At 42.0% G+C, this 23,771-nt stretch overlaps 1 protein-coding gene across 2 annotated transcripts in view; it reads left to right on the top strand.

Annotated features, from left to right (window-relative positions):
- Reln (reelin) overlaps positions 1-23,771 on the top strand; it is a 439,528-nt gene that overhangs the window by 389,416 nt on the left and 26,341 nt on the right. For both annotated transcript variants that reach the window (XM_005377236.2, XM_005377235.2), the window contains exons 47-52: positions 9,742-9,882; positions 11,303-11,480; positions 13,087-13,280; positions 16,329-16,585; positions 20,231-20,385; positions 21,580-21,794. In XM_005377236.2, the coding sequence (XP_005377293.1) occupies positions 9,742-9,882; positions 11,303-11,480; positions 13,087-13,280; positions 16,329-16,585; positions 20,231-20,385; positions 21,580-21,794 (1,140 nt within the window). The remainder of the gene's footprint in view (positions 1-9,741; positions 9,883-11,302; positions 11,481-13,086; positions 13,281-16,328; positions 16,586-20,230; positions 20,386-21,579; positions 21,795-23,771) is intronic.

Below are 23,771 nucleotides of genomic sequence, written 5' to 3'. Positions count from 1 at the left end.
AACCATTCATCTAGAGCATAACTTTTCTTGGGATGATCATAAATGGGCTGGTTTCGGTTACTAACAGCCTAGGGCTGCTTTACAATTGCTGGCTCAGAGGTATGAGACTGTATTAACTGTCAGCAGAGTTGCCAAGTTTAAATGAGATACGTGAGATTTTGTTGCTCGTTAAAGGTATTGCTGTGCATGAATTATTAAGGCGATCTTAATAAGTAAAATAGAAAAAACTCCATTAAGGCAGCAGTCTTTTTAAGTCTTTATGAATTCTATGAATTATTACCCAGCTACTTGGCAGCGTTTTGCAAATAAGCGACATTCTAAGATTTACTCCAGCTAGTCATTATACCCTTGAGTCTTGTACTCAAGAAAAGTAATTATTTCTCATCTTTTAATCTATCTTTTAATTGTCTCTTCAACATACCCACAAGAATTTTGACCCCTTCAAGTGATATTTGAAAAATCTGACTAGCATCCATTTCCTCCTGGTATCTCCTGTTACCGTATTGAAAATAAGAAGTTTGTTTGTTGTATTACCCCCAAGGCTCCCGTTGTACACTAGTCTTAAAGGTGACACTGCCTGATAACAAAGCCCTTTGGGTAACTCAGAAAGAAACGTGCATGGAGGAGCCCCAGTCAGCCCCACTTCCTGTCACGCTCTGCCGTATGCCAGATTGTTACAGCAGCACGCCCATCCCAGAGCACTTTCCCTCAACCACAAGCTAACTTTTCTGTGCGGTGCCTCCCCTAACCCAGCTACCTGTTTAATATGGCATTTCCTTGCATGAAGGTACGTTCACTGCCTCCGTGTCTGGAAAGGTACTGAAATGTTAACGTTTATGTGGACAGGCCACAGCTGAGGGTTTCAGTTTGTATCTCTTTGCTATAAACAAACAGGGGGCTGAGAACTTCAAGATGCGTGCTAAGCAAGGGTGGGGAGTGACTGTAGTCATGTGACACCAGGCAGCTTTGTTCACTCATCCCGGCATTATTGACACAGTAGTGGTGAGATAGTAAATTGAAGTTGGTTGCCCAGATATTGGCATCAGACTACTCACCAAACTGAAATGGGCAGCGGTCATCAGGCGCCATTATGCATTCATGTAGTCATTCAGGAAGCAAACAGGTTTGAACTGTTTATGGCCTAGGCCTAGGTGGAGGCTGAATTTATCCCTGCCTCCAGGAGCTTTTAGCTCAGTGAGAGATGGAGTAATCGCTCCAGTAAGTACAAAATTCAGTTGTGACAGCTACGGAGAACAAGTACATGGTACTATGAGTTTGGATACCATAAGAACATTTAACTTAGTCTGGGAGAGCTCCTTGAGCAAAGAGTAATTTAGGAAAGATGTGCAGAGGGAACAGCAGTTAACAAGGTACAGAGTCCAGGTAAAGTGTTCCAGGTAAGGATAGTGACCCACAGTGAGAGGAAGGAGGCATGTTTGAGATACCGAACATACTGCTCAGACAGAGAAAGGGACAGAGAAATGAGGCTTGAGATGGTGTGAGGCCATGTTGAGAAGGCTGTATTAAAGACCTGAGGATGTCTTCCAGGTTTAGGAACCCTAAAAAACCTATTAAAGTGTTCAGAAGTAGAGATGCAGCTAGGGGTGGTGGCACACACTGTAATCCCAGCACTGGGGAGGCTGAAGCAGGAGGATCGTTGCAAGTTTGAGACCAGCGTGGGCTACAAAGTGAGCTCAAGTCCAGCTTGAACTGCATAGTGAGACCCTGTCTCAAAAAGAAAAAGAGAAACAAAAAAGAAAAAAACCAAGTAGTGGTGCATGCCTAGATTTGCACTCAGAAAAGCATATTCTAACTGGAGAATAAATCAGAAGCGATAGAAGTAGATAATTAAGAAGCTGCTGACAAGGTAGAAACGCTAGTAGTTGTAACCAAGGTGCTGGCAGTGAACATGAAGGGGAGTGGAGAAATTCCGGCGACACGGGGGGCAACAGAGGTGACTGAGCTTCATGTTGCCTGGAGGTGGGGGCTGAGGGAAAGGGCGTGCTGGACATAACTCGCTGATTTCTGAGGTGCAAAGCCAAGCAGACTCTGGTGCTTCCCCCTGCGGAGCGAACACCGGGACTGAACACAAGCTACCTTACACTGCGCTCCCGTCATTGCTACATTCAAACCTGAATAACTGGAGCAGATAAATTTGTTATCTTTACTGCTTGGTGACGCTAGAAAAAATAAGATCTACAAAACCAAAAAGCAAAAGGACTGCAGTGTAGAAGAGGCTCTGCCCTGTCAGCCCTGTGAGCTTTGCAGCAACCATTTGCACGTTTCCGAGGTTCAGTTTCCTCACATGATGAAGGTCCTTTCTACCACGGGACAATCTAATAATTGTGCATGGAGATGTTTAGGCATTGTAAAGACGGATAGAAATATGAATCATTTGTAACTTTGAGCTAACCTCGAAATCACACTTGTTCACCACGGCGCACGTTTGCTGTCAGACTTTACCTTTAGAATCGGGATTCCTAAGTCCAGCCTTGCTGAGCAAGCACAAGCCCATGGTGATGCACTGTCTAACTTCTTGTCCTGGATGTGGTCACCACCTGTTGAGGAAAATGAAAAGTAAACCTGAGAAACAACTTAAAAATGAGCCATGCTCCATAGAAGTTAGAGCTGCACCAAGGAGTAGGCTACAAGTGCTGCGGATGTTGAGAAATGAGAGACTGTTGAATGCAAGAGTTAGAGAGGGTCTCACGGACTTGAAATATGGCTAGAAATTAAGTGGACATTCTTATACCCATGAGAACATTCTATATCCAGGGAACCGGGTGAGTGAGCAGGGATCTGTGGACCTGATCCTGGGAGAAGCGTAGGAGTGGCAGAGAGCTCATGTCTGGAACGCTGTTGATTGGTATAGTTGGGTTAATTTACAGCAAATGTAAAAGCAAGGCAGAGGAGTTTAGACTTACAGGAAAACTGACCTATGGTATGTTTTAAGCTCCGAATATTCTTCCAAGAAAAAAGTTGCTAGACTCAAGAGAAGGTGGTGATAAAAGTGCTGTAATGACAGCCTGTAGATGAAGTAAGCACAGTTACCCTGGGCTGCAGCTGACATAGCAGGGATGAGACCCTGACTTACAGAAAATTTCGAAGAAAAAATCAACAAAACTCAAACACTAAGTTCTCCTTCTCCATTACACACATCAAAAGATAACTCTAAGAATATGAAACCTGGCAGACTTTGAGAAGTGGAGGGGCTGGGGATTTAGCTCAGTGGCACAGCGCCTGCCTGGCAAGCGCAAGGTCATGAGTTCGATTCCCGGTATCAGAAAAAAAAAAAAAAAAAGAAGAAGACTTTGAGAAGTGGAACTAGAACTAGTTGATTGCAGGGCCAACTATATAGAAAATTCAGTCAAATGGTGCCAAATTAAATGTGATCACTGGAAGTATATGTGGAAATACCCATTTGCTGGAGAAATGGAGATCAGAGCCCAAGGAACGGTAATACACTTTGGAGGCCTGAGGATGGAGGTGCTCGTCATTGCTGTTAAACTGTACCTGTTCTCCATAAGGGAATTGTGAAAAAGAAAAGAGAGGACTCCCAAAGGTGGTAGCAGAGTGAGTAGAAAAAGCTAATAAGAAAACGAGGAGATTCACTCAAGGAGACAGAGGGTCAGAATAACACGGTACCCAGAAGCCAAACAAGAAGAGATTATCTACCAGGAAGAGATGGCCTCAGTGATGGAAACTACAGAGAAGAGTGAGTGAAGAAAAAAGCTTCATAACAAATGCACTGGATTTTTTTCAATTAGAAGATCATCAATGACCTTCAAAGAACGGTTTCGGTAAGCTATTGGAAATACAGTCTGTCAGAACCAGAATCCATGGACTTGACCACTATCTTAGTGTTGAATCACTGTTGCTTGCCTAAGAGATAATTGTCCTAGGAGAAGTGAGAGTGGAAGAATGAGGAGAGTTCTTGAGAAGCGTTGGTGGGGCGGGGGAGATCGGAAGATTTCAAAGTCAGCTTCACAGCCTGGAATCTGAATGTGCCTCCTCTTCACCAACCTGGAACTAAAAATAACAGGCGGCTCAAGCAGCATGTGCTGTGAAACGTCACCTGATAACTAGGGTGGGTCAGCGGCCGGTCAGGTAACTCAGATCCACTGAGAGAGGGAGGAGGGGCGTGGCCATGGGAAGGCTCAGGTGTGACTTGGCTATTTTAAGTCACAGTTTGAAGTCGATCCATTCCTTGTACTAGTCCTAATGACCTAGCTGATCCTGTATTTAAAGATTAACTACGACACACTGGAAGCCACATGGTTTCACCCATAGCCTAGATGCTGCTTAATGTTTGCAAGAACTTCCAAGGAAAGGCAGTAAGCATAAGAGAGGGCGAGACTGTAGGACCGGGATGATGAGCTGAGAGTAAAAGAGGGCTTAGCTTTTTGCTGGTAAATAAACTTACAAGGCGAGGGTATTCTTCAGCAATATTCCCATGTATGTAACTGTATGCAAGAGGACTTATTATAAGACAACCAAATAACTATGCTTAATATTTACTGGGTTCTTCAAATATCCAGGACAGTTACCAATTTTTGAAAGGCTTTTTGCAAACGTTCACATTACTGGACATCTTGTTTAAAACTTTGCACCACGCTGAAGAACTACGGGACTTCTTATCTACCACCCTCTTATGCATCATTTTGACACTCTGAGCATTGCTGCTATTATTTTACCAAATTTTTTATGATCTTTCAGGACCAGAGAATAGAGGAAAGTAATTTTGGCTGGGCCTTCTGTTAAAACAAGTCAAATCTATTTTCACCTCCTCTACAATAGAAAATAAAACTAATTCCAGACATTCTGCATTTCCTCCAAGCTTTATCATATGTTGCTGTTGTTGTGAAAGTGTTATCAGAGAATTGAGATTTAGCTGTACTTTGTACATTGGTATATATGGATTATCAAAATTGCCTCAACAGTTAAACATAAGTCATTCCCCATGGAAACTATATTTTATAAATTATGGGAAATTTCTTGTATTGGATGGCTGGTCCAATGTATCTGATGCTTTCAGTGGGCTTACTTAGAATACCATAGTTTTAGCACTCAGGAGGCTGAGGCAGGAGGATCATTGTGAGCTCAAGGCCAGCCTGAACTGTATAGTGAGACCCTGTCTCAAAAAGACAAAAAAAGCATGGTTTTTGTTATAACCATAATAGATAACTAATAGCAATAGAAAATTATTGCTAATTATACCTATCAGCAAAAATAACAAATGTTTTACATGATAGACATTCCCTTTCATTTGTAACCCTCAAAACTTTACTGCAGTTTTAAAGGAACTATAGATTATGTTTGGTTGAGATTTTTCTCTATCTAAAACCCAGTTATACAGAATTAAAGAGAACAGTTTACCAGGGCCCCACATACTTCATACCTGGATTTGACACTTATCGACCATCAGCAACAGTGCTTGATACACAGTTCCTCTCATTCCTTCCTCCTGTATCACTCTGAAGCAAACCCTAGGTACCACATCATTTCACCTGTAAGTATTTTTGTGTGTATCACTGGAAGAGAGAACTTTATACACAACAAACCTGTGATACTATTATCATGCCTAAAAGTGGTTGATATCTTTCTCAATACTTATTCAATATCCAGTATTCAAATTTCCCTATCTCACAAAAGGTATCATAGGAGTTTTTTTACCAAGTCAGGATATAAATTAGTATAACTGATTGAAATGACTTTTAAATCTCCTCTAACCTCTAGGTCTCTCTACCGCCCTTTTGTAGATTGGGACTAAGGTATAGAGAGATTGTTTGATTTTCCCCAGTGTCACAGTTAGTGGTTAGACGGGAGTATTTGTTCTCTGCCAAGAGAAAAGAAAGGACATTTGGGGTGGCTCATTGAAATCCTTCTTTTGCTAACTCTGATTTTTTAGAGGTTTGATAGTTTTGAAAGATTTGCTTAATGGAAATAGAAAGTACGGTGAACCAAGAGATCCTTGTCTCATCTCAGTTTCATTATAAACCAGTGTGTGACTTAGGTCACTGGGCCTCATCTTCTTTGCTAAAGTGTGAGGGCTGGGACAGATTTTCTAGGCCTAGGTGTTTTATGCACCTCTTAGGGACTAAGGAAATGTCAGGGAAGTCCTGAGAAGGTTGAAGAAATATGTATATATGTATTGTCTTAGTTACTTTTCTCATTACTGAGACAAAATAACTGACACACATAAGTTAAAGGACAAGAGGTTTGTTTTAGCTCGTACTTTGTACATAGTCAGCTGGCTATGTCAGTCCATAGTCAGCCGGCTTCAAGGCAGGGTGGCATGGCAGAGGAGAAACAGTCCACAGCAGGGCAGGCAGGAAGCAGCGAAGCGACAGCAGCAGCAGCAAGTTTACATTCCATCCAGGCTGCCAGCCTTTTGGGTGGTGTCACCCACACCCAGGTGGACCTTCCCATCATCCATGCCCAGAACTATGCTAAACCAATTAGTGCACCAATTGCGTACCACACATCCTTAATCCCAGTATCACACACCTTAGATCCAGCCAGCTACAAAAAGCCCCACCTATGGGCACAGGAGGCTCTGGGGAGACATCTAGATACAAGCCATAACGTGTGGTTCCTCTGAGAGGGGTTTGAGGATGATGAGCAGAAGGAGGAAGAGGAGCAGCGGGGAGTGGGAGGAAGAGGGCTTCATAAGTAGAGAGAATCCTCCTGAAATAAAGAGCAGTAACAAAGACTCCGTGAGACTCTAGACTCTCACAATCTATTAAGAATTGTGGAGAAAAGCAATCAGGGAGACCAATGATGAAACCGTGCTATTGGCAGTGACATTCTAACTTCCTAGCGATGGTCATTTACTAAGCAGCATTTACGTAGCACTTGCTGTGTGCTGTACATGGGGAGGAAATAATGCCACTGCAGAAAAAAAGCAAAGGGAGAGATTTCAAGGATCTGTAAAAATGAGAAATCTGCTCTGGGCCATGTTTCTTCCACCTCCGGCAGCAGCAGCTGGTGGTAGCCGTCAGTACAAGGAGGCTTCGGGATAAATGATGACACCTGCCGAGGGATAGACCCAGACGTTCAGAGGTCTCGGTGAACATGAACTAATTAATTTTCACAACACCCTTGTGAGCCAGGCAGTAACATCTTCCTAGTTCTCCAGAGGAGGCAATGTCAGCACATACACATAAGTGGTTTGGCCCCTTCACATGGTGAGGGTAAGAAACCTTATGCAAAGGCTCAGAGGTTTGATTCAACTTTCAGACTCTTGCTTTTTAACTTATATTCTAGTTCTTCTCAGTGAAAGTGTTTCCTCTTCTCATAATATTAGATAACATATATGTGCTTTGTTTGACAGGCCCATAATTACCATGTACACCTCCAGATGGGGCCTTACAGATCATCAAATGTAATTTCTTCACTATGTTCGTTAAGTTGCTCACCAGGGACATAGAAGTCTCTGGTGCCAGAGTACAAGAGAGAGCCCTTACTCCCATGGCCAACTCTGCTTTTAACACATTCTTCACTTGGCCTCCTACTGTCTCCTTTTCTGTAAAGTTCCAGAGAGTTACACAGACTGAAACTGCAGGGTTGGAGATCTCCAAAAAGGCTGTCAACCTCAACAATGCGTCTAGCCCTTAAATCTGCGCTCTGTGCGGTGGTTGCCCAGACTGTGATCCAACACAGCTAGTGACCGGAAAACCACCCCCTGCTGGGAGGCCCGTGCTTCCTCTCCAGCCTGCAGCAGCCTCAGGTCACAACCCTGCCCGGCACAAAGCTCCACGTCTTTATTTCTTTCAACTTAATCTTCTTTCAGTAAATGCTTATAAAGTTGCATCTGCAAAATGACATAAACTACATAACAATGTGCACTTCAAATGCAAAGTGATAAGCACTTTGGTGCAACATGTGTATGAGCTTAGAGGAATAGGGGAAGTTTATTACTTGTGTATTGTCTGTAAGCATTGAGACTACAAAACAGTATTCCCTAAGAGAATACAGAGCTATTCCATCCCATTCTGAGCCTTGCAGGGAAAAAGAAATACAGAATATATAAATGCTGGCTCTGGCTAGGTATCAGAATGCAAGAAAGTATGTGCTATGAAAATAAGGTATTTGGTTGTGATACTTGCAAGATGCTTCTCCGTGTAAACAGACAGTGTTAATAAATTCAAGCATTATGGAGCAGCGAAGCCACTGAGCTGCACAGCCTGGTGAGCAGTTGGAGATCATCACAGCACTGCGTTCTGGGAGAATGGCAGCACCCGCGTGGATACCAGTTCCCCATCCCTATGGAGCACTGCTCCTTGCTGGGTGCTGGACATTGGCTGTACAATGCTGAACAAAAAGGATCCTACCCTGGCTCCCTTATAGCTTAGTGGAAATGCAGCAGGAAGTGGCTGGAGAGAAACTGAGACAGAGACGGCTCTGCTGGGGGAACACAGGGGAGCCGGGTTACAAGGACAGTTCACTTTGTACCTAGATGCTAGGCAGACACATAACAGGCTGAACTATTAATTCTCCAGAATGAACATTTTAGTGTCAGTCTGGTTCTTTTCTATTTTCTAAACTTGCCATAGATGTTCGCACTTGGAAAATACAAGATCCTTGCTGCTGTTTGGTCTTTTTGTCCTGCCTAAGGCATATATTCCTCAGTCAAAAGATTAACTACAAAACCTGTACAGATGGGTGTCACAGATGATGTCCCTTCCCAGGCTTTCCGTGTTCCCTTTGCTGAGCTTCACATGATTGTTTGCACTTTACTGCCATCTAGCGCCTCTGAAAGTATATGTTAACTCGTGACACTTGCCCGAAAGGTGTGCATCTTTCTGCTTCCTGAATGGAGAACCTCTCTGTTGATTTTATTCGGATCACTTTTAAATCAATATAAAATAAGTCTGATTTTCCTCATTTTCCTCTCTGTTTTTCTCTATACAATCAAAGTGGGCTACATTGACTCCTCCGCTTTATACTGACCCCGTCTCTAAGGCTTTTATTCACTGGGAACACTCCTCAGGACTGCTGCATGAGCTGCAGAGGGTTCTGGCCTGCAGAAGCAAGGAGAGGCTGAGATTCAGCCCAAATTCTGTTCCAAAAAGCTGGGTGTGGTGGCGCACACCTGCAATCCCAGCACTTGGGAGGCTGAGGCAGGAGGATTGTTATAAGTTTGAGACCAGCCTGAGCTACAAAGTGAGCTCAAGGCCAGCCTGAACTGCATAGCGAGACCTTGTCTCAAAAAGACCAAAAAATTTAAAAAAAAAAAAAATTAAAAATTCTGTTCCAGAGTTGAATGCAGAGAGGTCATAGCTCCTCAGAGACAGGCTTTCCTTCCAGGATTAATTATACAAGTTAGCAATATCCCTGGTGTCACTCCACGGTGTTTCCCACACAAAACGCAGGCTCCCATTGTTCCTTGGAAGCTTTGAGTTTTATGATTCATTTTAGAATCTGAACTATTCTATTCTTACAAGGCTCAGAAAGATCACAGAGGCTAGATACATGATGAACCTGTTACAGTTCACTCGGTTTGCTCTTGCTAACCAAAATTTGGCCTAGGGCAGTGGCGGCAAAGTTATGTGCCATGGCCAGCACGTTGTTATCATTGAAAGCTCTGAAAGCTTTGCCATCGCTGGCCTAGGATATTACAGTCAGCATGGGAGTGGAAGTATACATGCTTTTGTGTTATCTTCTTAGTGCAGTGGTTCAAACACGCTGGAGCACATTCTCTTTTCCACTGCATCCTTCACTGTAATTCTCTCTTCCCAGGTCCCAGGCCACTCGTTTCCGCTGGCATCAACCAGCTCCTTTTGACAAGCAGCAGACCTGGGCAATAGATAACGTCTACATCGGGGACGGCTGTGTAGAGCTGTGCAGCGGCCATGGCAGGTGCAGCCAGGGAAGCTGTGTGTAAGTAGAGTTTTTCCTTCCCTTTGTCAAAAGCTCCTGATTCACGTTCCATCCAGGAGATTGGTCTGAACCTGGTTTTTGAATCACTCCCAAGCTGCCTTAAGTTATGTTTTTCCTGAATTATGATTTTGAGCTAACCGTGGAGTTGGTGGCTAGCTGTATCATCATTCTTACTTAGAGATTAAGAACTGAACAACAGCTACCTTGTCAGGGGAAAGCTAGGGCATAATTGACTGTATTTTATTTCCTTCTGTGTTTCTGTGATACACTTGAGCCTTGGAAAAGGACATTACAAGAGGTTCAGGAGTTCAGTATGGTCTGAACAAAAATAATACATCACACATACTTTTTTCACTCCGCTCTGAATATAGGTAAGGATATGCTTCTGTCATTGTTTAATTGGTATTCCCACATTGTTTGCATAACAAAGTATATAAATGCCTGGACAATTTACCAGGCATTTTTGATGGAAACACCTGGTATATTACTCTTAGAGAGCCTTAGCATCTTGAGAAGAATGTAAATGAAGCATGTGTGAGAACGTGTGTGTATGGATGCATGCACAAGCACATATATGTGTACACATGCACTGTCGGCTTTTGTGTTTTGTTTTCAGAGAATGTGCCATTTGATGGGGGTAATACGACGGAAGATACGGTTCGAAAATTCCTAGTCCCTTCTCTGCTTAATCTGCACACCCTGGGAAGTCTTTCCTGTGATTAGTAATTGCAGCCCACATCCAGTGTGGCCCTAGAGACCCACGAGCCTCCCAGTCGTGGTTCATTCACATCCCCTTCCATCCTGACCAGGGCAGTTAGTCCTTTGGTCAGAGATCGCAGTTACCATCCAAGGCATCTGCTGTTTGGAATACAGCCTTTTGTATTTTGGGTTGACCCAAAGCCTGTGTTTTTCTTGGGTTATTTTTTTGTCTTTTGAGACAGGTTGTCCTTATGCAGTTCAGGCTGGCCTTGAACTCGCAACAGTTTTCCTGCCTCAGCCTCCCAAGTGCTGGGATTACAGGCGTGCACCACCATACCCAGTTCTAAAAGCTTCCATTAAAAAGATGTTTCATCAATTATTGAGAACACTGCAGTTTAGCTCAGCAGCTGCAGTTGTTTGTCAGCCATCCCGACCTCTGTCATAGAGGGACTAATCTGCAGTAAATTCTTTAAAGCTGCATCTTTCTCTCTACCTATAACCCCCAAGTCCAAGCTTTGGAAAAGCCAGAGGTGCTTGACTCACAGCTTATTTTTACCCTAAAGCACTGTTAAGGAGAGGAGGTGAATTCCAGCAATGCTATGCAAGTCAGTAACCTTTTGTCATCCGGGACTAGGAGAAAGAGCTGGCTGCAGGGACAGAGAACACACTTGCAGGGGCTTTGTTTGACGCTGGCTTTGCCTTTCTCTTTCTCCACACCCAGCTGTGATGAGCAGTGGGGCGGCCTGTACTGTGATGAACCTGAGACCTCCCTTCCAACCCAACTCAAAGACAACTTCAACCGCGCTCCTTCCACCCAGAACTGGCTGACCGTCAACGGGGGGAAGCTGAGCACCGTGTGTGGAGCGGTGGCCTCGGGGCTGGCTCTGCATTTCAGCGGGGTGAGGGCTGGGCTGCTGCTCATTCAGTTCCACATCCTCTAAGTTTCTCCCTAACTGTTGGGTCTCCTCCAAAGTTTAATGGGAAAACGAGATGCAAAGTTAGTTACTCGACATTCTCAACCCTGATCTGAACTTGCAAACTTCCACAAATCAGAAAATACTGCCATGTTCCCCTACCACGAATCAGCTGAGATACTTTACCTCTGCGGGCTAATGTGAGCATAGGGGATATTTCAGAACTCACTTTTAAAGCACATATATGATCAGCCGGGCGTGGTGGCACACACCTGTAATCCCAGCACTTGAGAGGCTGAGGCAAGAGGATGGTTGCAAGTTCGAGACCAGACTGGGCTACAAAGTGAACTCAGGGCCAACCTGAACTGCATAGTGAGACCCTGTCTCAAAAAGACAAAAAATAAAAAGCAAACTAAGCAAATATATGGATTTGCATCCAGGAAGAGCACACTTACGCAATGTGTGATGCTTCCATCTGGAGGACCCTCTAATTGAAAACTCTTGAACTTCCAAGAGATTTGAGACGCAGGGAGCCAGAAATCTGGAAAATGAACTTCAGTGATTCTTGAGTTTATCCACAACAATTAATCCTTTCCAAATACTCAAGAAAGAACAGTTGTTGGTCATTACTAGACATTTGTATTTACAACACATAATTTTGTGAATGGCAGCCACAATATTGGGACCTTTCTTTGAGAAATTTTATAATTGTTCCAATTTCCTGCCAAAGATGACTGTGTTTAAAAACACGATTTCTCCAATACCATGACTAGATAGGCAAATTAATTTTTAAATGATAACAAATTTGGGATCAACTCACTTTCCTACCCTGTGTTAGAGTTTCCACTGGTCCTGATAAAGTGTACTACTTCTACTCAGGGTTTTAGCCAAGTGTAGCAAGCAGGGATCCAGTGTAGATTTTCATAATCATCAGCTCTTGGAATGCTGTGCCTAACATATTCTTTCTAGCTTAGGTAGAACTGTAAGTGGCCAAGATTTCCAACATGTGTTTAACTACAAAACACTTATTATCAATACTGAACTAATATAGATGACATTAAACTCTGCTAAAAATGGTTTACATAAAAAAGATTGCAACTAGCTCCAATTATAAATAAATTACATGGAAATTTCTAGATGTCATTTTAAAACGTATTTCAATAGTCACCTTGATACCCTATTTCCTTAATAACTGGTGCTATGTTTTTACAAATCTAATTAACAGCAATCAATAACTTGGAATAATAGAAACACAAGATAGTTATTTTAATTCCATCCTTTATCTTACTTTTAATATGCATATATGAAATATACATATACAGAAAATCTCCTTTGACTATGAGACCCCCTGTAAATAAGTCTTAAGTACTGAAATTTCAAAGTTCAGGAAACATTCACTGAGTTCCTATTGTATGCTGAGCACCATGCTGAGAGCTAGCATGGGAGGAGAGCTAAGACAGTCAGTGCTATGACATCACCCAAACTGTATTACAAAAGAAATATTACAAGGATGGAAACCGGACACAGTCTGTAAGCTGCAGTCGTGATTCCTCGTCACTGCTTGTGTTTTCACTCTGGTTCTTTTCCTTAGGGTTGTAGTCGCTTATTAGTCACTGTGGATCTAAACCTCACTAACGCCGAGTTCATCCAGTTTTACTTCATGTATGGATGCCTGATTGCACCCAGTAACCGTAACCAAGGAGTTCTCTTAGAATATTCTGTCAATGGAGGCATTACCTGGAACCTGCTGATGGAAATTTTCTATGACCAGTACAGTAAACCTGGGTTTGTATTCTATTTTATCTCTAATAACTAGGCTGTTGTGGGAAAATGCGTGGTAAAGCTACCAGCTGTCAGTCTCAGGAGCGTGGAGGGGACTTCTAAGTCACTCACTGGTAGAGGATGCCTCTCATGCTGACAGGAAGGAATGTTGCCGGTTTGGATAGGCAACGAGCTTGTGTTTTTATTTTAAGAACAGTTAGTTTTCACATCTCAGTATAAAATGAAATATGCTATCACACTGCCAAGAGCAAATAAGCCCAGCATTAAACCCATAGGAATTAATGAGTATATAATCACTAATTTCCACACTGGGAGAAAATGGAGATAAAAAACAAATATTTATTTATATTCTATTACCCAGTTTTAGAGAATTATTAGCTAGAGAACAAGGAGACACAATAAGACAGACTCCTTAAGAAGCCTAGATTCCATTTTAAAACCTTGACAAATTTAGTCATTTAAAAATACGTGTATATTCTGGGAGGGCCACAAGCAATTAGTGTGACCAATTAAGGAAAGTCAAAGAGGCTATTAAAGAGGAAAGGAGCAGATTCATTTCAGTGGGAAGAGAGGGAAAAAGAAGAGGGGAAGAGAGAAAGGAGGGGAAGAAGAAGCAAGAGGAAGAGGGGAGAGACGCATCGCCCAAGCAAGAAGCACAGAGGCCCTTAGTGCCTGAGAAGGCAGGTGAGAGCTAAAAGCGGAGTAAGGTAAAAAGAATCTCAAAAGTGGTAAGTTCAATTCAATAAGTCAGTTAAGAGTTGCTTCAGCTATTAACAGGAGAAATCTCCAAACAACATAAGCAAAAGTTTTTCTCTCCCTTATGTAAATTAGATCCCTTAAAAAAAAAGTAGCCCAGGCCGCTACCGCAGCTCCCCAAGCATCAGGAACTGATCGCTCCTGACTTCTAGTTCTCAACAGGTGACTTTCCTCTCCCAGCCAAAAAGAGCCCCTGGACCCCCCACACCTACAGTAGGAGGGGGAGCGGCCAAGAAGGTCATGCCAACCTCCGCCAAGCCCTTTCCTAGCAGTCATGCACACATCCGTTTTCACTCCTAGAATTTATCACACAGCCACACTTCGGTCCGGGGAAGGCGGGACTTGTCTTTATCCTGGGCAGCCAGTCACCTCTGTAAAGAGATAAGCTCCTAGTATGAAGGAAGAAAGGGAGTGCGGTAATTGAAGAAATACCAGCAACCTGCTACAAGCAAAATTTTAACTTGTACTTGCACTGAAGTTGAAAATCAATTACGGAATCCAATGAGAAGTTAAGTGCCACACAGTGTAATAGTGTAGAGAAATACTCATTTATTAATAGGAAAGAAGACACCAGCCAAGTAAGTGGTCTCATTGGTCTTCATAGGGGAATTTATAAGGACTCTCGAGTATGAACACCTAAGCAGCATTGCAGAAGGAGAGAAGGGAGTTACGCTTCTACAGGGTAAAAGCATACCTGTTTAATGTATTTTATTTCTCCAAAGGAGAAACAAATTGACTAAAATGGAAACAGTGCTCATCATTTATTTAAACTTTCAAGCAGCCTTTGATAACTTTCCACCCCAAAGATTTTCAAAATGTAGTTGAGGATTTATAGTTGTAAAAAGATTAATTTAGAAGTAGAAAGGAAAATAAAGATTTCCAGACAAGGTGGTGCATGCCTGTAATCCCAGCACTTGGGAGACTGAGGCAGGAGGATTGCTATGAGTTTGAGGCCAGCCTTGAAACACTGTGGAGCAAGGGGGATGTGATGAGCGTCCAAACTGAGAGGCCTGAGGAAATGAGCTTAGAGAAGACCCAACGTGAAGGCTGATGGTTTCCCAGAAGCCAGTAACAATACAAGGGAGGATATAGGATTTGTGGGCTTCATATCCCTTCCCTAGTACCAACACTCACAAAACGATGGCATAATTCACAAGAGTCTTGAAAATCCAAGTGTTAGGAACCCAATTAAAAGTTTCCAGCTTAGAGTGGGTCTTCGTTGGTCCCCATCTGGAATACAACCTACTCTCTGGGCACCGTGACCTCAAGGAAGACAGAGAGAAGAGAGGAAGGGAAAATGGAATCAGTGCCGAGATACCATGTCAGTACAACTAATGAAACCTCTTAAATGTGAAAGGTACAGGTTCAGGTGTCGGTCAGGGAAGCCTGTCCAGGAGCACCAAGAGGCCACACTCCATGTTAAAGAAGGGTAGATTAGCAGGGATAAAAAGATGACACCTTGCCAGGCATGGTGGCACACCCCTGTGATCCCAGCACTTGGGAGGCTGAGGCAGGAGGATCACTGTGAATTCAAGGCCAGCTTGAGCTACATAGCAAGACCCTACCTAAAAAAAAAACAAAAAAAATTTTTTTTAAAAGGTGACGCCTTACACAGAAGTTAGTAAACCTAAGGAAACTATTCTCCCCAACAAAGAGAAGTTGTGAACATATGTTCAAAACAGTTTGATATGTTCCTGGGTCGTAATGCATAATTTTGATTAAGGAATATTTTCAGCCTTATTCTTAGCTCATAAAAAGTCCATGTTGGAGCATGGAGACGCATGTTTCCGTCTCTCTTTGGTGACCAAGTCTGGGAGCGCATGCTGGGTCTGTTAGTGTAGTGTTTTTGGTAAAGCATATTAAAAATAATGTCCATACCATAGACAGCTGAGAGTGTGCCTTGCGCCTGGGGCCGACTGCCCCCAGCTCCTGCCCGTATAGCGGTTGTGTCCAGGCCAGTTGCTGGTACTCAGCGGGGATGAGAGTGAAAACAAAAGCCAAGAGAAAGAAGCAGAGGAAACCTCCCCCTGGGTGTCAGGAAGGAAGTCCGGGAGGCTCACCTCTCCCAGACTGCTGTGCGGGGGCGTCGGAGTAAGCAGGGAGCCCCCGGGTGCTGGCAACTGCTCACTTGCTGTTTCCCAATTTAGTGACTTTGTGAAGCCAGCTCATCGTGGCTTTTAAAGATTCTTTCACCTCATGTCCTCCCCTCCCCTCCCATGTGCCATGCGTCCTTTCGTGGGTTGCAGATCACAGGAAGTAGCCAAGGGTTTTTCCCCCACCACCATTTTCTTACAGATTCGTGAATATCCTCCTGCCTCCTGATGCCAAAGAGGTTGCCACTCGCTTCCGCTGGTGGCAGCCCAGACATGACGGCCTGGACCAGAACGACTGGGCCATCGACAACGTCCTCATCTCGGGCTCTGCTGACCAGAGGACCGTCATGCTGGACATGTTCAGCAGCGCGCCGGTGCCCCAGCATGAGCGCTCGCCCGCGGACGCCGGGCCTGTCGGGAGGATCGCTTTTGACATGTTCATGGAGGACAAGACTGCAGGTGAGCGCGTCATGAGGCGCCATAGAAATGCAGCGCAAATGCAGGCCTCTGGGTGTGGTCTTCTCAAAACGGAGAAATGCAGACCTTTGCCAGTTCTCCAGTGGTGCAGGAAAGCGAAACGGGCATCCTCCTGGGCTCCCATCAACCTTCCTGACATTGGTTGACATTGGAATTAAATGTTTTCTTTCATTCAAGCCAGCTGGTGTGCTTTGGTAGCATTTTGTCACTTTATTAGCAGAATAATTATGTTTTCTTAGAATATTTTTATGTTATGCTTCCTGTTTTCGACTTTGAGTAGAAAGCCAACATTTCTTGATCACTTGTTTTAATATCCAGTGAAATGCCTCATTTGCTGTGTGTTGTGTCCCAGCTCGAGCGCCAGTTTTGCTTGTCCTTGGTCTTGTTCTCTTCACCCTCAGAGTAGCTCAGAGTGGCTCAGAGTGCTGGCAAAGTAGGAAGGACCTTTACACACCTGTCTCATTTTTAATGTATTGTTCTCATTTCATGACACTATTCCAGTACCTCTTTTTAAGTGGAGTCTTATGTTAAGTACATATCTTTGCATGCCACGTGCTTTGATCACACTGCATATGGCCTGGTGTCTTAATTGTGTATTTCATACCAACACTGCGAGTGCATCCAAGTGGTAACAATGGGTATTACACCACTGAAGCCATTTAGACAGGGACTATGTGTTTCACCCAGCACACAGTAACATCCAACATCTAACAGAATCAAAAAAGACAACCTGGATAATTTTATAAGAAAAAGACTGATAACTTTCCAGGGCCAGGGATACAGCTCAGCAGCACAGCACCTGCCTGGCAAGTGTAAGGTCCTGAGTTCGACTCCCAGTGCAAAAAAAAAAAAAGGAAAAGAACCTTCCAGAGGAATGCTGTGTGTAGGGAGAACTTGAAATTTGAGAATTTTTAACAATTTAGAATACTCACTTACTAATGTTTCAATGTAAAAGTAATACATGTTCAAAATGTGAAATTGAGATAATACAGGAAATTCTGAGGAAGAAAGTAAAAGCCACCCAGGTGATAATCCTTGTCAATATTTTAGTATATTTATCATCTTTTTCTATGCTTTCATATAAACATTTTTTTAAATTATCTTAACTTTTATATATGTTATAGACTTCTCTTATCATGTAGAGTTGAATCCTGAGGTTTCCCCAGAGACTTTAAGTATTTTTAAAAATAAAATGTTAATAGCTGTATAATATTTCATCAGAATTTCATCACTGTGATCTTGCTGAATGTTTAAGGTAATTTCACGTCATTTATTAGTATATCATGTGACACGCTGATACAACTGCAAATACTTACCAAAACCACCCTTGCAGATAGAAAAGTCCTCAATCGTTGACAGGTAGTCTTCGTCTCTTGAAAAATTTATTAAGATCTGCTCACACAGATCTGATTCAGGACTTTGCTAAATAGCTCATCTACTTTTCCCTGGGAATAGTTTACACAAATGAGTTTACAATCATAGAATAATATAAACACTGCTTCTGTAAGAATCAAAGTAAATACAGACTGATTTTTCAAGTTCCTAAAATACTGAGTTTTACTTTAGGCTTAATTGGTAATATACAATTGCAGGAACAAATTTTCTGGCCCCTATTTTGTAAGAATAGTGTTCCTATAAGCTGGAACATCTCCCCATGGAAGTAGTTTCGAAGAGATGAATGAGTTAGTTGATTTATCCACTTTCACCAGATTGCAGAGTTCTAGCATAAAGTGAAATGTGTACCATAACATACTGGCTCAAGATATTCTTACTGGAATTTAAATTGCTGTGCATTTTGACTCCTGAGTCCTCTCTCTGTGATGTAGGATTAAACACGGCTCCAAATCCCTGAGAGCGTGGACAGATAACGGTGTTGCAGGGGCCAGTTGAATCTCAGAGATAAGCTGCTTGTTCTGCAGGCACATGACAGGCTCAGACAAAATCAAACAGACACACCGTGGGTGAAGGCCGAATCACAACGAAATGGCTCGCTTTCTTCTCTGAGCCTCCAAGGCCATCCGACTCCGCTGCCCGCCCGTTGGCCCTGAGCTCGCGGTGCCTCTGCTCCTGAGCACTGCAAATGTGGAGCTCACCAGGAGGCATTCAGAGAGAAGTTGGACCTGGGAGGTGAAAGCGTATTATTAATTAGACCCAGTGTGTGGATATATTTCACTGCCTGCCTTTGTGGCGTAAAAATCATGATGTAAAAACACTTCTTCCAGAAGAGAAAGGGAATTGCAAGGAACATGTGTACGCCCGGAAGAGAGATTCAGCACACAAGATCACTCTGCTCTGCATCCAGCCTCACTGTTCAGAGTTTTCTTCAGACTTCTAAATCTGTTCCATCAGTACCTTTTGGTTTTTTTGGTGTTTTGAGTACATTTCCTCAGAATTACTTTTGATCTTGCTTAGGAAGAGTGAAGATTTATTAGGAATACCTGTTTATAATATGCACTTAAATATGCATATGTAAATATTCAAACATTAAGAACATTACTGTGATACACTTACAGCAGCACTAATTTATAGATAATCTGGGTTTCATAAATAATATCTTTATAATACTCTACTTTAACTTTCACCACATTAAATGTAGGCACAGCTTAAAATTATTTGTTTTGGATTGGGATTTTGGTTAAGCAATAGTAGATGTGTAGACAACTTCCCATGTTTATTAAAATTAAAAATTTTGCACCTGGCTTTTGATCAAGCAATAATGGGACAGTTCAGGACTTAAAGGTAGTCTTTATACCAAATTGCAGAATGAAAGTTTTAACCTTTCTCAACTAATTTCTGAAATAACTTGTTTATTGAATTAAATGGATTGTTTTCCAGGATCTGGGGGAGGGGAAAATAGGGAATCATTTCTCAATGAGAATAAAGTTTCTGTTACATAAGAGTAATCGTTTCTAAATATCTGCTATACAACAGAGTACCTACATTTACGAATAGAATATTATGCACTTAGAATACGTATAGGATAGATTTCATACTAAGTGTTCTTACCCCCTACACCACACACACACACACGCACACACGCACGTGTGCAGAAATTTTTGAAGATGATAGATATGCTTAGTATCTTGGTTGTGGTGATGGAATCACAGGTTGTGCATATTTCTAAACTCACTCACATGTATACATTAAATGTGTGCAATGCTTGAATACCATTTATAACTCAATAAAGCTATAGACAAGTTTTATTACCACCTTTTTAACTACCCAGATGCTACCAGAATTCAAGCTAAAATAGCCCACTCACTTCCTCATCGTGTTACTGAAATATTTTTCTCTTCTTTCGATGCTGCTTAAAAGCTAAAATTCTGTCAGAAATTACACATACATTCCCTTTTTATGTTCACTTACACCTCATACAATAAATATTCTTTTTCCCAAGAGGACACTTATATCTGTGTGTGTGTGTTAGAAAAAGGTAATATTGTGTCTCAGTCATCCCAGTATCCATGTTGCTAAAATGAAATGCTGGTCTTGGTGTGGGCTGTGTGTTGTACACTGTATGTAAGAGGGATTTCTGCTTAAAATAATTTAGATCTTGGTGAAAGTGAAAATTTGCTTGAAGTATTGTAATTATAAAGTTGTCACAAGATTTTTTGTCTTTTTTTAAAGTGAATGAGCATTGGCTGTTTCATGATGACTGCACAGTGGAAAGATTCTGTGACTCCCCTGATGGGGTCATGATCTGTGGCAGTCATGACGGACGAGAGGTGTACGCAGTGACCCATGACCTGACTCCCACTGAAGGCTGGATTATGCAGTTCAAGGTGAAACTCGTCTCCATTACATGAATAATGATCACATACAGTAGCAATATAGCCAATCGAAAAGTTTAAAGACAGGCTGGGCATGGTGGCACATGCCTGTAATCCCAGTAGTCAGGAGGCTAAGGCAGGAGTATTGCTGTGAGTTCGAGGCCCATCTGGGCTACAAAGTGAGTCAAGGGCAGCTTGAACTGCATAGTGAGACCCTGTCTCAAAAAGACCAAAAAAAAAAGTTATAGAGACAAACATCATCTAAGATTTCATTGGCTTAGTATATATACTTTGATAATTTTTAATATTAAATTAAATACTTATATATTGCTTAATGATTAAAAGTATTTTATTTCTGAAATATTTCAGAGTGAAATGTTCAGAAGAGTAAATGTGTTTCTGCTCAAAATTAAATACTAATAGAGCAAGATATTGGTAATAAACATGAGAGATATGGTTGCAATTCCCTGCCATAAATCACTATATAATTTAGCAATTTGTTTAAGAAGCTACTGAATCTATATTGTTTTCTTGTTTTCTAATTTTTATAAGAACATTTTAATGTTCTGAAGGAGAAAAATAAAGCATTAGAATATTCTAGAGATAAAAAAGAAAGCATTAGAATTCATGCCAGCATCCTCTTTGGCTGATATTTTATGTCAGCCAATTTATTTTGTCTATGTAAATCCCACTATATTCACAAAAAAGTCACATTATGGCTAGCTCTGTTGACAAAGGGTGCTGTGCTTTGTTCAAAGTACCTTCCATTATCACTTCATTGCATCTTACGATAGTTGAAAGTGATTTATTGAGAGTCATAAATTCTGTGACAAAATAATGAAATGGGTAAAGCGGTTAGCAATCCTTCTTAGTTATATATTCTGCCAAATTGAAGTGCCAGAGTATTAACAGAACAATTTGTAAGAGTAAGCCAAGGCCTTCCAAGGCAATTAGCCAGCGCGGCAGAAACACAGTTTTCAGCTTCTCTCTAAATCCCCTACACGATATATTTGGCACTTTTTCTAATTTGTCACCTTGGGCAACCATGTCAACCCCCCCTTGTCCATCAGCAGAACAAAAAATAAACCTAGAAGTGCAGGGTGGTGGATATCAAGTGACCAGCATCTTTTTTACTGCCAATTCTTCAGAACAGAAACACGTGATGTGGTTTTAATGCCTTGACAATCTTGATTTTCTGTTTATTAGATCTCTGTTGGATGCACAGTGTCTGAAAAAGTTGCCCAGAATCAAATTCATGTGCAGTATTCTACCGACTTTGGGGTCAGCTGGAATTACCTGGTCCCGCAGTGCTTGCCTGCTGACCCAAAATGCTCTGGAAGTGTTTCTCAGCCATCTGTATTCTTTCCAACTAAAGGGTGGAAAAGGATCACCTACCTGCTTCCTGAAAGCTTAGTGGGAAAGTAAGTAGAAAATTAAAATGAAGCCTGGATTTAAGCATCCAGAAGCCAACCAGGGACACTATTTTCAAGTCTGAAATTGTACGTAATTGTGAGTAAAGTGTTCTCTTCCTCCCTGATACGAAGGGTTCTCTAATTAGTGGCTTCCATGATGAGCTGGCTCCAGGAGACCTCAAGTTGTAATCCTCAGAATTTTTTTTTAAAAAGAGTTTGGCAGGCCTTTCCATTTTCCACACCACAGTGTATGCTATCTTCCTGTCATCCATCGGGCACTTACACTTTGCAAATTCGTGATAGAGAGAGGAGCAGATCCCTACCATGCTGTTGGTGCAAGTCCTAACTCTTCATGCTCTTTGTACAAGTACGGCTTGTAGATTTCATTTTTCTCTTCTGAAAGCGTTATATTCTGCACCTGCAATGAAAAGCAATCAGACTGGAGCAGTGGTGAGCTAAGGCGACTGTACCATGGTCTGGAAAGTATGTGGATATGTTAATGTTAATTCCAAAAGATTGCCCTTCTACTGTAAAATTAAGAAAAGAGATACATTAAGCCAAAATGACAGGTGCACCTCTCATGAATTAATCAATTAGTCTGAGTAGATGAAAACCCTTCCTGTGAAACAGATTATGATATATGACCAGAACACAAAGTATTTGAATAGGGCACCTACACACACTTTTTCCAAGGTCCTACAGATATCACTTACTATACAGCAACCCACAGTTTGGGGACTGGATCTAAAAGACTTATTCAATTAACGTTCTGGAAAAGGATCCGAATGTTTTCAGCTGCAGATGACAATAACCCAATTCAAATTGGCTCCATTAAAAATGAAATGTATTCTGTCTATAATGAAAGAAGACAAGTGAACTCTAGAGCTGGTTAACCTGCAAGTCCAGTGACATCTTCAAGGACACTGTTCTTTCTTACTCCCTCATTTCCTACAACATTCATTTCTCAATTCTACTATTGGACATAAGATGGCAGCCAGAAAATTGGAGCATAATGCTTCTCACCTCTGTCCAGTGGCAGAGAAAAAGCTGCCAGCATAAGCAACTTCTTACATCCATTGGTACAAATTAACCCATTTCTGAGCCAGTCAGTACTTAGAACCGTTATGACAGTGACTCTCTTGTGTGGATGATCTAGGATGAAATGGTTGCTGGGAAACCAGCACAACACCTGTCGTGGACTTGCTTGCCTTCCTGTTCTGACTCTTTTAAATAATTAGGTGCAGCTTATGTCCAGTAAAACGCAGACATCTTCATTGTTCAGGTCAGTGAGCTTTACCATCACAGGACAAGATACAGAACACGTATATTGCCCCAGAAAGTTTCTCCATGCACTTTGTACTCTTCAAACCAAAAGTGTGTGGTTTGTTTTAATATAAAATGAATTATAAGCTCTCTTTTCCCCCCAGAAGACAGTAAAGAACAATAATGAAATTAAGAATCTCTGGGAAATTATCTTTTCATGTAAGTGTTTGGAAATTGTTTTCTAATTAGCATAGTTACTCTGAGACTATGGATTATCTGCAGGGAACTGAGAAGTTGCTGTCTCCCAGCCACCTGAGGGCAGTGTGGATGCGGATGAGTCTCCACCAAAGACCCCGCACTCCTGTGCAATGTCAGAAGTGTAATTAGTGAATCTAAATGCCCCCAACCACTACACTCCGGTTCATAAGAAACGTAACTTAGGGGCTGGGGATTTAGCTCAGCGGCAAAGTGCCTGCCTGGCAAGCACAAGGTCATGAGTTCGGTTGTCGGTACCGGAGAAAAACCAAAAACCAAAAAAAAAAAAAAAAAATGGGGAGAATTGATAAACTTTTCTTGTTCAAAGCCTTAATCCATTTTATAGGTTTTTAAAAAAGAGAATAAAAGTAATAATAAAAAACATTAGAAATGGGGGCTGGGGATTTAGCTCAGTGGCAAAAGCGCCTGCCTGGCAAGTGCAAGGTCGTGAGTTCGGTTCCCGGCACC

The sequence above is a fragment of the Chinchilla lanigera genome, unplaced genomic scaffold, assembly GCF_000276665.1.
Source record: "Chinchilla lanigera isolate Chin_1 unplaced genomic scaffold, ChiLan1.0 scaffold00009, whole genome shotgun sequence".
In the NCBI taxonomy this organism is placed as follows: domain Eukaryota; kingdom Metazoa; phylum Chordata; class Mammalia; order Rodentia; family Chinchillidae; genus Chinchilla; species Chinchilla lanigera.
The sequence above is the reverse complement of the archived record's forward strand: the minus strand, read 5'-3'. Positions and strand labels throughout refer to the sequence as shown.